Source organism: Lissotriton vulgaris, chromosome 6 (assembly GCF_964263255.1).
Source record: "Lissotriton vulgaris chromosome 6, aLisVul1.2, whole genome shotgun sequence".
NCBI lineage: Eukaryota > Metazoa > Chordata > Amphibia > Caudata > Salamandridae > Lissotriton > Lissotriton vulgaris.
Window position 1 is genome coordinate 1,162,105,477 of NC_141694.1, and position 14,788 is coordinate 1,162,120,264.

The 14,788-nt window shown below is 47.4% G+C and overlaps 1 protein-coding gene across 1 annotated transcript in view; it reads right to left on the reverse strand.

Moving 5' to 3' along the window:
* PLG (plasminogen) overlaps positions 1–14,788 on the reverse strand; it is a 330,074-nt gene that overhangs the window by 154,911 nt on the left and 160,375 nt on the right. The window contains exon 8 of the mRNA XM_086927242.1: positions 11,453–11,615. Coding sequence (XP_086783368.1) covers positions 11,453–11,615 — 163 coding nt within the window. The remainder of the gene's footprint in view (positions 1–11,452; positions 11,616–14,788) is intronic.

Genomic DNA, 14,788 nt, shown 5'->3' on the forward strand with positions numbered 1-14,788 from the left:
ACACCCGCACTTCTGTCGCAATGCCTCCAGGAGTCCGGACTGTTAAATTTTTAATTTCATCTTCACTATTATTTGAGCACTGCACTCTTCTCAGTTTTCCATCACTTTAGGATGCATGCCTATGATGATATCTTTTACATCCATCCCTGCACCGGCACTATATGGTCGGTTGTGGGACGGCATGACAAAACTTTTCCCACATGACGCAAACTCCACCGCATGGGTGGTCTGATGGGAATCGTGTCAGCCTCCCTCGACTTCCAACCATTGGTTTTGGCAACCCTTGTCTCACGCATGCACCACCAGTACCACACGGCTACTGTTGTAGGCACACATTCTTTCTTAGACTTGATCTGCTCTTCTGTGTTTTGTATCTTGTAATTGGGGAGTGAGCAGTCAGGTCATAAAACTTTCCCCTTGACCCCCACACACCCTTCTTGTTTATAATAATCCAATGTAATGTAGCCAAGACGGAAGTCATGTTTGGTGGGGCTACTCTCCTATGGTCCCCAGATTGGTGGCCCTTGGAGTTGGGACCTGTCCCCAGCCCGAAACAAGTTGTCAAAAATCTTGGAGTACGTCTGGATCAAGCACTCCTGCTCAAAGAACACACCAACCAAGTAACAGGAGCGTGTTTCCGCGCTATCAGGCTGCTACGGCGTGTTTTTCCACTCTTGCCCGATAACGACAGGAAAATACTAGTCCAAACGTTAGTAATCAGTAGGATGGACTACTGCAATGGCTTGCTTATTGCAGCCAACGAGGATCAACTAAAGAAATTGCAAGTGGTCCAGAATACTGCGGCGAGGCTGGTCCTCAATGCTTAACTCAGAACCCCCTCTCGTCCTCTTCTACACCAGCTTCACTGGTTGCCGATAAGGCAACGTATAGAATTTAAGACGTGTTGCACAATACACAAATGTCTGTTTGGCTCGGGACCCAGATACTTGAAGGAAAAGTTTGTACCATACACCCCTGGACGCACTCTACGCTCCAGCAGGCACCAATTACTTCAGGTCCCAAGAATTAGAAGAACTAGACAGGGTGGCCGCGCCCTCTCCTATAAAGGCCCTGTCCTATGGAATTCACTTCCCCCCACGCTGAAGCAAATCACTAATCTAGAATCCTTCAGGAAAAAACTTAAAACTTATCTATTCACTCAGTCTTAAGAAACACTTTGCTAACAGTATATGATCATGATTGAGCCTTTCTGATAGGAGCGCAAGCACAGAGATATCCCTGCCGGGATTGATTCATGCGCTATACAAGAACATAAATACAATAAAATAAATACATTTGCTCAATGAAGATTTTGCTTTCCAAACGGTTGTGGAGGATTAAGGGAAGGCATGTTTTGTATTGTCCAGGCAGGGATGCACAATGTAAGGAGCTTAATTAATGTAAATCTAATGAATTACTGTAGTAGAGAGGAGTAGGAGAACGTGTGAACAACTGTGATATCTCTAGCTGTGTGTGTAAATTATATCTCACAGATCTGCAGTGCATTGCCTGCAATGTCTGAGGCATGAAGTTATCCAGATTGTGTATTAATGAATATCAGAAGCATTGGCTGTTGAATAAAGGATGTCAATGGCAATGTGTGGGATTTAATGTAAGAGTGGGCTATATGCTGCTACTCTTTTGAGGGGGTTCAAGTTGATTTTGTGAGCAATCTGTGGTGAAAGGGATATGGTATTAATTTGGATGGTGGTAGTGAAAGGAAGTCTGATATCCTTGCTCCTGTCCAGGCCTTAAGAAGTCCAAACAGGGAGCTGCCATTTGCTTTTGTCTTCTCTTGGCTAAGGAGGCCCAGGCAGGACTCCCATAGTGGAGCAGAAACAAAAAAAACTAAAAACAATAGTCGAAACTACAATTGACACAATCACATGGCTCCTAACTCAGTTGTCACTTCAATGCAACACCGCCAACCTTGTACTTGCTCCCCCTCACCCAGATATGTCAACATCTAAGTGATATGATAGTCGCACCAATGGGCACTCATTGAACTTGACCAGCTACATGCTTTAAGAAATAGCCAAAAGGCTATGTTTTTTTTAAGTTAATTGGATGTACTATTGATAGTGTGAATAAATTTACTAATGTTTATTACTGAATGTCGATATTTTTTTTAGTTTTTCGTTCGCGACTGTCTTAGTAACAGCGTATTTACTTAATTTAAATGTAATTTAATGGTTTGAAATGTGATATATATGTATATGTTGCTGAGAAATGTAATTTTAAAAATGTATTGGTTTTATTGGACGAATTCTGTACAAAAAATGTATTTTCCCTTCGAAGGGGTATGTACTTTGAGTTTATTCATGTATTAATTGGATGTGCTATGTTTTAATGAATATTTTTATAGTGTATTACATTATTGTATATATTTGCATTGTATGTAATCTATATTGTGTCAATTTTTTATTGCGCGTATGTAATTATTTTTTTAATTGTGGTGTCATTACCTGAAAATGTTCTATTTTTATTCGATGCACATAGTTTATATAAAGGTGCGTAAATGTATATTTTTGTGAAAGTCTTTTATTGTTTTTTTCGTTGTAAATGAAATATGCGAATAATGTTAGTCAACACATTTTAAAACTGCAAATGTGGATGTTCCTTTGAGTTAGCAGTTCCGTTTTATCTGAATGTTTACTTTATTCCCATTTATCCTGCGATGTTCTTTTTTAAAAAAAAAAAATTTTTTATTTGGTGAGTGATAATTCAAGGTGATATAAATGAACGTATTATTGGTTAGTGTGGTGATTTGGTTATAGTGTAGTTTTCATTTCTTTTGTGAGTAAAAGATCATTTGTTATTTTGTTTTTTATACAAAGTTTTTTGTGTTTGTGGTTTGGTACATAGCAGGACTTTGAGGTACACTTGTGTAGGTCAGAGGTGTAAGATGGTCATTTCTGGAAAGGATGTATGTTGGATTAAACATAAAATGGAGGCAGACTGGGACACACTATGAATTTATAATGCTGTTTGTGAATATTATATTTGTAAATAGCATTGAGAATCAATGAATTGTTTCAAATATTTGTGAGGGAGATGGTCTGTGCATTTTATTCAATTTTTTAACTTTCAAAAATGTTTATTTGTGAACTATTAACATCTTTTTGTGACATTTGTAATAAAGCTTGAAACATTGAGAGAACATATTTGAACCAGTTGTTGTTGAATGGTTGCACAGATTGATGCTGTGATGGCGCAGAGTGATGTTATGGTGGCGCTGAGTGATGCTGTGGTGGTGCTGAGTGATGCTGTGTTGGTGCTGAGTGATGCTGGAGTTGTGCTGAGTGATGTTGTGGTGGCGCTGAGTGATGCTGCGGTGGCGCTGAGTGATGCTGCGGTGGTGCTGAGTGATGCTGGGGGTTGCGCTGAGTGATGCTGGGGTTGCGCTGAGTGATGCTGGGGTGGTGCTGAGTGATGCTGGGGTGGTGCTGGGTGGTGCTGTGGTGGTGCTGAGTGGTGCTGTGGTGGTGCTGAGTGGTGCTGTGGTGGTGCTGAATGGTGCTGGGGCGGCGCTGAGTGATGCTGTGGTGGTGCTGAGTGGTGCTGTGGTGGTGCTGAGTGATGTTGTGGTGGTGCTGAGTGGTGCTGTGGTGGTGCTGAGTGATGCTGTGGTGGTGCTGAATGATGCTGTGGTGGAGCTGAGTGATGCTGTGGTGGTGCTGAGTGATAATGTGGTGGTGCTGAGTGGTGCTGTGGTGGTGCTGAGTGATGCTGCTAAGTGGTGCTGTGGTGGTGCTGAGTGGTGCTGTGGTGATGCTGAGTGATGCTGTGGTGGTGCTGAGTGATGCTGTGGTGGTGCTGAGTGATGCTGTGATGGTGCTGAGTGATGCTGTGATGGTGCTGAGTGATGCTGTGATGGTGCTGAGTGATGCTGTGGTGGTGCTGAGTGGTGCTGTGGTGGTGCTGAGTGTTCCTGTGGTGGTGCTGAGTGATAATGTGGTGGTGCTGAGTGATAATGTGGTGGTGCTGAGGTGGTGCTGTGGCGATGCTGTGGTGGCGCTGAGTGATGCTGTGGTGGTGCTGAGTGATGCTGTGTTGGTGCTGAGTGATGCTGGAGTTGTGCTGAGTGATGTTGTGGTGGCGCTGAATGATGCTGCGGTGGCGCTGAGTGATGCTGCGGTGGTGCTGAGTGATGCTGGGGGTTGCGCTGAGTGATGCTGGGGTTGCGCTGAGTGATGCTGGGGTGGTGCTGAGTGATGCTGGGGTGGTGCTGGGTGGTGCTGTGGTGGTGCTGAGTGGTGCTGTGGTGGTGCTGAGTGGTGCTGTGGTGGTGCTGAATGGTGCTGGGGCGGCGCTGAGTGATGCTGTGGTGGTGCTGAGTGGTGCTGTGGTGGTGCTGAGTGATGTTGTGGTGGTGCTGAGTGGTGCTGTGGTGGTGCTGAGTGATGCTGTGGTGGTGCTGAATGATGCTGTGGTGGAGCTGAGTGATGCTGTGGTGGTGCTGAGTGATAATGTGGTGGTGCTGAGTGGTGCTGTGGTGGTGCTGAGTGGTGCTGCTAAGTGGTGCTGTGGTGGTGCTGAGTGGTGCTGTGGTGATGCTGAGTGATGCTGTGGTGGTGCTGAGTGATGCTGTGGTGGTGCTGAGTGATGCTGTGATGGTGCTGAGTGATGCTGTGATGGTGCTGAGTGATGCTGTGATGGTGCTGAGTGATGCTGTGGTGGTGCTGAGTGGTGCTGTGGTGGTGCTGAGTGTTCCTGTGGTGGTGCTGAGTGATAATGTGGTGGTGCTGAGTGATAATGTGGTGGTGCTGAGGTGGTGCTGTGGCGATGCTGTGGCGATGCTGTGGTGGTGCTGAGTGATGCTGTGGTGGTGCTGAGTGATGCCTAGGTGGTGCTGTGGTGGTGCTGTGGTGGTGCTGAGTGGTGCTCTGGTGGTGCTGTGGTGGTGCTGAGTGATGCTGGGGTAGCACTGAGTGATGATGTGGTGGTGCTGAGTGATGCTGTGGTGGCGCTGAGTGATGTTGTGGTGATGCAGAGGGCAGAAAGGCACAACAAGCACTGATGGCTGGTGGTGTGTGTGCCTGGCCGGCTTGTGGTGTGTGTGCCTGGTGGAAGCATGCACTGATGGCTGGTGGTGTGTGCCTGGTGAAAGCGTACACTGACGTCTGGTGGTGTGTGCCTGGTGGAAGCGTACACTGACGACTGGTGGTGTTTGTGCCCTGTGAAAGCGTGCACTGATGGCTGGTGGTGTTTGTTCCCGGTGAAAGCGTGCACTGACGGCTGGTGGTGTTTGTGCCCAGTGAAAGCGTGCACTGATGGCTGGTGGTGTTTGTGCCTGTTGAAAGCCTGCACTGACAGCTGGCCCATTGCGCGTGCTGCCTCTTGTGCTTGTGTGACCTCGTGGCGCTATGTTCGAAACCTCGCATTGCTGGTTAATTTATATTGTGCCTGATTGTGCCGGTGCCTCTGCCCACATCTTTGCAGTGTTCTGACTTGTGCCCCAATCTCGTCCTGTTTTGCTTTTGGCTTGCTGCCATTTTGTTGTTGTGACTCCCAGCCCATCTCTCCACCCCGCTCCCGCCTCCCAGCTGCCCCTACCTCGCTCTGCCCCCTCCATGATCCATTTATGACAGATGCACTTACGCGCAGCGTTCACGCGCTGCGGGCGTGCCCCATGCGCGCCCCATGCGCGCCGAAGGTGCACCAAAGGTAAGCCCGTCTACGCCCGTCCGCGCCTTTACCGCGCCAAGCACCAGACCCCCTGCCCCCCGTAAAACCCACTCAACCCGCATCACGTACAACGCCGCAACCCTCTTAGCTCTCAACCCCAGGCGACTTCCAGACTGCCACCAAGCCGCCCCAGGACACACCCATGGACCCTTCACCTGCCACTCCTGCAAGTTCGACTGCATCAGGACCCACACCAAATCCACAAACTCCAAACAGAGCTCCGACACTAACCACCTGAAGTGCATCCTGCTCAACACCCGCTCTGTCCACAGACACGCCATTGAACTTTGGAACCTACTCGACACCACATCACCGGACGTCGCCTTTCTTACAGAAACCTGGATGAACGCCTCATCAACGCCCGACATCGCCATAGCCATCCCGGACGGCTACAAGATCATCCGAAAGGACCGCATCAACCAAACAGGAGGAGACATCGCCATCGTCCATAAGAACACCATCCGCATCACGACCAGTTCCTACGATTACCTCGCAGCCGCCGAACACCTTCACTTCCAGATCCACACCGACCCCAAGACCACACTCAGAGGCACCCTCATCTACAGGCCACCAGGACCCCGCACACAATTCAGCGAAGACATCTCTGACTTCATCAGCCCACACGCCCTCCCCTCCGAGGACTACATTCTACTGGGAGACCTCAACTTCCACCTGGTAAAAGAACAACGACAGCAACACCACCACCCTTCTGGACAACCTCGTCAATCTCGGACTCAAACAACTTGTTGACACCACAACCCACTATGCCGGGCACACGCTCGACCCAATCTTCACCTCCAGCAAGCACATCTCCTTCAATCACACCACTGCTCTCCATTGGACGGACCACAGCTGCGTTCACTTCAACTACATAGAGACTACGACCCACAACCACCCACAACCAATTCCCCGCAGAAACTGGAACAAAATCACCACTGACCAGCTCTTCATATCGCTTCACCAAAACCCTCCTGCCAAATCATCGGACCCAAACCAAGCAGCCACCAACCTCACACAATGGATCACCCACAGCGCTGACGAATTAGCACCCTTGAAAAACCATCAAATCAAGCAAGGTAGCAAAAAAGCCCCCTGGTTCAATGATGACCTTAAGAAATCCAAGAAGACCTGTCGCACCCTCGAGAAAGCCTGGCGAAAAAACCCAACCACTGACAACCTGATCACCTTCAAGAACGCCACCCGCAAACACCACCAACTGATCAGATCCACCAAGAAATCAGCATTCAAGGATCGACTCGACAACAACGCCCACAACAGCAAGGAACTATTCAACATTGTCAAAGAGTTCACCAACCCCACCGCCGGCAACAACGATATCACTCCCTCCCAAAACCTCTGCGACTCTCTAGCCTCGTTCTTCCACAACAAAATCGCTGACATACATAACAGCTTTGGCGACCAGTCCACCCCACCCTCCTCCGATCTAAAACCCCCCTCCAACACCCTTTGCACCTGGAACCCAATCACCACTGAAGACACCATCCGCCTGATGAACTCCATCCACTCAGGATTGCCAACCGACCCATGTCCCCACTACATTTTCAACAAAGCAGACTCCATTATCGCACCCCATCTCCGAGACGTCATCAACTGCTCCCTCAACTCCGCTACCTTCCCGGAAAGCTGGAAACATGCCGAACTCAGCGCCCTCCTGAAGAAACCCACAGCAGACCCCACCGAACATAAGAACTACCGCCCTATTTCACTCCTCCCATTCCCTGCCAAAGTCATTGAGAAAACAGTCAGCAGTCAGCTCACCGCCTTCCTCGAATCCAACAAATCACTCGACCCTTCACAGTCCGGCTTCCGAGCCAAACACAGCACCGAGACCACCCTCATCGCAGCAACAGACGACATTCAAACTCTACTGGACAACGGAGAAACAGCTGCCCTCATCCTACTTGACCTCTCCGCAGCCTTCGACACAGTCTGTCATAACACCCTTATACAACGCCTCAGCAACGTCGGAATACAAGGAAAAGCATTGAACTGGATCATCTCGTTCCTCACTGGAAGAACCCAGAGAGTCCGCCTCCCCCCTTTCAAATCGGAAGCCACTGAAGTAATCTGCGGCGTTCCACAAGGATCATCTCTCAGTCCCACCCTCTTCAACGTATACATGAGTCCCCTCGCATCCATTGCGCGCCAACACAACCTCAACATCATCTCCTACGCAGACGACACCCAGCTGATCCTCTCCTTCACCAAAGACCCAAACACCGCCAAAACCAACCTACACGATGGGATGAAAGAAGTGGCCGAATGGATGAAGAACAGCCGTTTAAAACTGAACTCGGACAAAATGGAAGTCCTCATCCTAGGTTCATCCCCCTCCGCTTGGAACGACTCATGGTGGCCACCGGCCCTGGGAAATGCACCCAAACCAACGGACCACGCACGTAACCTGGTCTTCATCCTGGACTCCTCCCTCTCGATGACCAGACAAGTCAACGCCGTCTCATCATCTTGATTCAACATCCTACGTATGCTCAAAAAAATCTTCCGCTGGATCCCCACTGAAACAAGAAAGACGGTCACCCATGCACTGGTCACAAGCCAACTGGACTACGGAAACACCCTTTATGCCGGAACCACAGCCAAACTACAGAAAAAACTCCAACGCATCCAGAACGCCTCAGCCAGACTCATCCTAGACATCCCCTGCCAAGCTCACATTTCCGGTCACCTGAAAGACCTCCACTGGCTCCCCGTCAACAAGAGAATAACGTCCCGTCTCCTCACCCACGCACACAAAGCCCTCTACGACCTAGGACCCGAATACCTCAACACGCGCCTGTCCTTCTACACCCCCACCCGCCAACTACGATCGTCCAACCAAGCCCTCGCCGCAATTCCACGCATCCAAAGATCCACCATGGGGGGGAAGATCCTTCTCCTACCTAGCGGCCAAGACCTGGAATTCTCTCCCCACCCACCTCCGCCTTACACAGAACCACCTCTCCTTCAGAAAACAACTAAAAACCTGGATATTCGATAAGTAACGTACCCCCCCTCCCTCAAGCGCCTTGAGACCCTCTGGGTGAGTAGTGCGCTATACAAATTCTAAACTTGAACTTGAACTTGAACTTATGCCTGGTGAAAGCGTGCACAGATGGCTTTTGGTGTGTGTGCCTGGTGAAAGCGTGCACTGATGGCTGGTGGTGTGTGTGTGTGTGCCTAGTGAAAGGTATTGTAAAACTGTGCATGAGCTCACTTGACCCATCACTCTAAATGGTGCTCCTATGACTATTGTCACTAACAGTGCGCGCACAAATGTCTTAATGAGTCTGTCTAGTGTTATTTACCGGTTTGTGCTGCTCTAAATATTTGCCTGATGTTATCTGCATTGTCACATGTGAATTTTATTTTTTTCTTGGAAACACTTTGCTGCAAAGGTTTTTTTTCCTCTAACGTGTATTTCTCTTCTACCCTGTAATTTTTTTCCTCTGCCTTTCTGTCACTCGGAATTGCTACTCAGAGTGTTGTTTTCCTGGCTGGTGTGTGCGTTATTGCGAATGTATTTATTAATTTCTATGAGTAGCATGTTCCACATGTGCATGTTGGGTTCCACATGTGCATGTAGGTCTGCTTCACCTGGTTTTGGTCTGCATTGTTTGTTTTAATCTCCTTGTGAAATAAATGTTTCAAAACCTATAATAAGTATGAAATGGTCGTTGACGCCAAGGGTAATGTAAATTTGTTTAGCCTACTTTTAACATTGCCTTTTTATAATAGTTCAAACGGGACCTTGTACTCGGGAATTTGTTGAGTGTATGAGCATGTGCAATTGCAATTAAGTTTTCAAAAATTGATTAAACAAAGATATGAGTTTTGTAGTCGAATGTCTGCAAAAACAGTTATGAACTTGCTCACACATTCCAATGTGAAAAATAAATATGAACATGCATGAATTTTATTTTGCTCTTGCGCCACACTGTGTAGCCTTCCATTTTTATTTAAGATTGTGTGCACTGTTTAGAACGCAAAACATGCATAAAAAAAGTGTGTGTGATTGTTAAAGGAGCTCTTGCACCCCAAATACATGAAAGTAAAGTTTACTTTAGCCCTAGCACTAATTTCTGTCTCCTATACAAATTTTGTTTGGGAAAACAATTGCATTGTGTTTCTGGCATTCAGATGTAATCATGCACTGACGGCTGGTGTTATGTGTGGCTGGTGGGTAACTGCACTAACAATTTGCAGATAAACAAATAACATTTAACCATGTATGTAATAGTTTGTAGAGGGTCCGTTGTGTTGTAGCCATTGTTTTTAGAGTTTGTTCACTTGTTAGAGTTTGTTCACTTGTTTGGGAGGGCAAGTTTCGTTTCCTTTAGTTTACATTTGCATTTCACAGAGCATGGCCGCCAACAGATTAGAATCTCTATGGCTAAGCTTAAAGGCTTCCAGTATTGTGGTGTGGTTTCGTCCCTAGACGGCTTTCACCCCCCCTCCCCCAACCCTCAAAATACATGATGTCCCAATTGCAGAGTTTTGGAGAGCGAAGAGCATGCATGAGATGGAGAGGGGGGGTTTGAGGAACGTGCAGCTGACTGAGAGAGAGGCTGTGGTTTGCGTGTTTGCGCGTTGTAAAGGATAACAAATGTAAATGAAAGTTTGGAATCAGTGTCATGAGTAATATGTTTTGAGATCGAATAGCATGCATGAGAGGGAGTGGGGGGGGGTGGAATGGACGAACGTGCAGCTGAGTGAGAGAGAGGCTGTGCGCTGCGTGTTTGCGTGCACAAAAAGAAAATAAAGACATTTATCCAAAAGCATGCCAAAAGCATGAAACTTGTAGGATATATTTAGATGCAATGACGAAACATCAATGACAACTTGTATTATATTAAAAGAATAGCATGCAAGTCGTGACTTATGATGTGACTGGAGATGTGCCTTTGTTTCGTAGTGTCATGAGTAATGTGTTTTGAGACCGAATAGCATGCATGAGAGGGAGTGAGGGGGATGGAATGGACGAACGTGCAGCTGAGTGAGAGAGAGGCTGTGCTCTGCGTGTTTGCGCGCACAAAAAGAAAATAAAGACATTTATCCAAAAGCACGCCAAAAGCATGAAACTTGTAGGATATATTTAGATGCAATGACGGAAAAATCAATGACAACTTGTATTATATTAAAAGAATAGCATGCAAGTCGTGACTTATGATGTGACTGGAGATGTGCCTTTGTTTCGTCCCCTTAAGGTCAGATTTGCATTTCACAGGGAATGTCTGCCAACAGATAAGAATCTTTATGGTGTCTACATGGGCTGGGGGGAGTAGAAATGCGAGTCATGGCCTGGGGCCGTGAAATGGGAGTCACGGCCTGCGGCCGTGAAAAGTGAAGTGAATAATTAGGGGAGGAGAACTAGCAGAGGCCGGCCAAGCGCACGCTGGGGAAGCCTGTGGGAGGGAGGCTGATGCCTTTCATGTGGGGAAATGCGCGTGCTTGTGGTCACGTGATTCTCATGAACTGTTGGAAATCCACTTTTTGAGAGCCTTTTGAGAGCCTTGGGTTTAAGTCTTGGTTTAGCGGTGGTTTAGCGGCATTAGACTCGCATATTCATTCCTGCGGAATGGAATAGGCGCGACCTAAACAGAGTGTGGAGGGTTCCCACAATCACTTTTCTGCATGATGGTTATGGCCCAGAAAGTTCTGTGTTCAATATCCGATTTGAAATTCATTTTCTTCAAGATTAAACACAATCCTAGTTATCAGAGAAAAAGGAGATTGTTTTTCTTACTTGCAAGGGTAGTTTTCAGGTGTTCTGCTATGCACTTGTGGGCTTTGAGAGCTCCACGCTTGGCAAACTTTTCCAGAGACTGTCACAGCTACATTGCCAACATATGATTGTCCATTTCCTGTGAGGCATTGAAGGCCTGGGGTCTCAGGTTGAGGTTTGGTGGCTAATGGAGAGAAAAACAGTGCAATTTATTTTATTTATTTATTTATTGTGACTTATATAGCGCCCTATAACCCAGGGGTCTCTAAGCGCTTTGTTAGGATCAGCTAGACAATAAAAGATGCATCAGAATTACATTTAAAGGCCACCCCACGCTTGCTGGAAAAGCACAGTTTTTAGTTGTTTACGGAAAGGCATTAGTTTCTTTTCATTGCGGAGTTTCAGCGGTAATTTATTCCACATAGCTGGCAAAGTATGTGAAAAAGCGCGTCCACCCACAGTAGTCAGTCTACAGCGTGGCTGAACCAGATAAATAGAGTCAGCAGATCTAAGCGCCCTCCCTGGTTTGTAAAGGGACAGACGAGATTTCAGATAGGTGGGTGCTCTGCCATGAAGCGCCTTGTGTACAATGCAGAGCCCCTTGAACATTAATCTCTGCCTCACTGGCAACCAATGGAGTTCCCGCAGGAGGGGGGATGCCTGGGTACTCCTTGGTTTCTTGAAGATGAGCCTAGCAGCATCATTCATTACCGTCTGCATTCTATTTAAGAGACCCTGTGGGAGTCCTATATACAATGAATTGCCATAGTCCAGCCTGGCCAAAATCATTGCGGAAACCGCGCTCCTTAAGGTGGAAAAAGAAAGTAACGGGGAAACTTTCCTAAGTTGGCGAAGGAGGCCGACGCAACAGCCCACCACAGCTGAAACTTGCTTTTTCATGGACAACTTACTGTCCACCTGGATGCCCAGACTCTTGACCACCTCTGCCGGTTCTGGCGGCGTGCCCAACTCCCCAGGCCAGAAACGATCACACCAAGGGTTGCCAGCGATGGTAATCGGCAACACCTCGGTTTTGTCCGGATTGATTTTTAGGGAGTTGCCGGACATCCAGTTAGCTGTGCTTCTCAGAATGTTTTGCAGTCTGGTAAAGGCATTCTGGCTATCCTCCAGCTGGATGATAATCTGGGTGTCGTCTGCGTAGTTATATACCTGACAGTCCATTTGATTAAGCATCCGAATCAAAGGCTGCAGGTATATATTGAACAATAGGGGTGACAGAGCCGACCCTTGTGGGACCCCGCAAGTGATCGAGGTTGCGGTAGAAAGCATGTCACCCAATTGCACTTTCTGCGTCCTCCCTTGAAGAAAGGATGTGAACCATGCCAATGCTATGCCCTGAATGCCGATATCCCTCATCCGCGACAGTAGTTGTTCATGACACACGGTATCAAATGCCGCGGAGAGGTCCAACAGCACCAGGGCCCCCGGGATTTTCTTGTCTGCTCTGTTCCTAAGTTCATCCACGATTGACAACATCACCAGCTCCGTGCTGTGGTTCGTGCGGAACCCTGCTTGGTTCGGTTCTAGCAGCATGTTACTTTCCAGATGTTCAGAGAGGGTGATAAGGACATGCTGCTCCAGAACCTTCGCCAGGAATGGTAGCTGGGAAATTGGTCTGAAGTTCTTCAGACATTTTGCGTCTGCCCCTGGTTTTTTTAACAAGGGAATCAGACGAGCTTCCTTGAAGGCCGATGGCACTTGGCCCGTTTGTAGAGAAAGATTCAGGAGACTCAGCACGTCCTCCTCAATGCCCGGGAGTGCAAGTTTAAACACTTCAGGTGGGCATGGGTCCGACCTAGAACCGGACTTAACCCGTCCCGTGAGGGAGACTAAACTATCCTTAGTGATCAAGGGTAGATTAGAGAGCGGGATTGTAATTGGCAGTATGGCTGGGACATCCACCGGTGGACAGTCAATTTGCGAGGTTGCCGCAATTTCAGTGACCAAGTCAATGACTTTGTTGGTAAAGAAAAGAAAACCGGTTAAAGACATTCACAAAGCCTTGGTATTGTTTGGGTTTAAACTGTATTTAATTAAGAATTGGGCAAAATTATATATCTAATAAATCTAAATATATGTTTATTTTTGCTATGTTTATGATAACCACATAATTTCCAAATAAATAAACTGAGTAGTTTGAATGCTGAGACAAAATGAACTAGAGCACAATAAAAGGTACAAAATCTGTTGTGCCAGGAGTAGGACAATGTCATTGGGACAGAGCAGGCAGGTAAAATAAATTTGTATGTATTTTTATTTAATTTGTTTTTGTAAGTGTGTGGCCATTCTTAGAGTCACACTGCAAAGTGGGGAAACTAGCTCTCTATTTTGATTTCAGGTTGTTTACCTGTGATGTTTCGGAACCATATACTAATGTACTGCCTTTTTGGTAACTCCCGTTTAGCACTATGCTCTCACAGGGATGTTTATTTTATTTTGATTTATTTTTGAGTATTTAAAAAGCGCAACTGATACCTTGCAGGCTTCCTGGCGCTGGAGAATACTCTACAGAGGAGAAACCATAGTGAGTGGCAGACGGGAAGAATTAAGGAAATAGCCAAGTCTTTATCCGTTTCCGGAAGGGAAGGAGTTGTGAGATTTGGCGTATATCGATGGGCAAACTGTTCCATAATTTGGCCGCTGCGACCCTGAAAGATCTGCCCCCAGTTCTGGCTTTGTTGAATCTGGGCACTTTTACCAGACAGGCCGAGGATGATCGCAGATCTCTGGTCGGAGTGTACCACAGGAACAGAGCTTGCAGGGGTCTGGGCCCTAATCCGTGCAGATTCTTAAAGACAATGCAGAGGGATTTGAAGGCCACACGCTGCTTCAAAGGTAGCCAATGCAGCTCGGCTAGGGCAGCGGTGGCAGAAGATCTCCTCGTCCAGCCGAGAGCTAGCTTGGCAGCGGCTGAATGAATTCTTTGAAGCCGGTCTAGCAACGTGACTGGAGCCTCAAGGAGCAGTGCGTTGCAATAGTCGAGGCGACTGAGAATAGTACACCTGACTATCAACGCGCGAGCTTGTGCAGGGAGGAGTGGCATAATTTTACGCAGGGAACGCAGAAGAGCTGAGCAGGTTCTCACAGTTTTGGCAACCTAGGTTTCCATACTCAGCTTGTTATTGAGCATGGCTCCCAGGTTGCGAACAGAGGTGACTGGCTGGGGTTTGTCCCTAGTCTCTGGAGGCCAGAAATCACTCGGGAACTGGCGAGGTATGTTATTACCAGCACAGAACAAAACCTCTGTTTTGGAGGAGTTAAATTTTAGGGAGTTCCTGTGCAACCACCCAGCTGATGTGAAACTGAGAAGCTGATTCAAAGAACTGGAGTGAGATT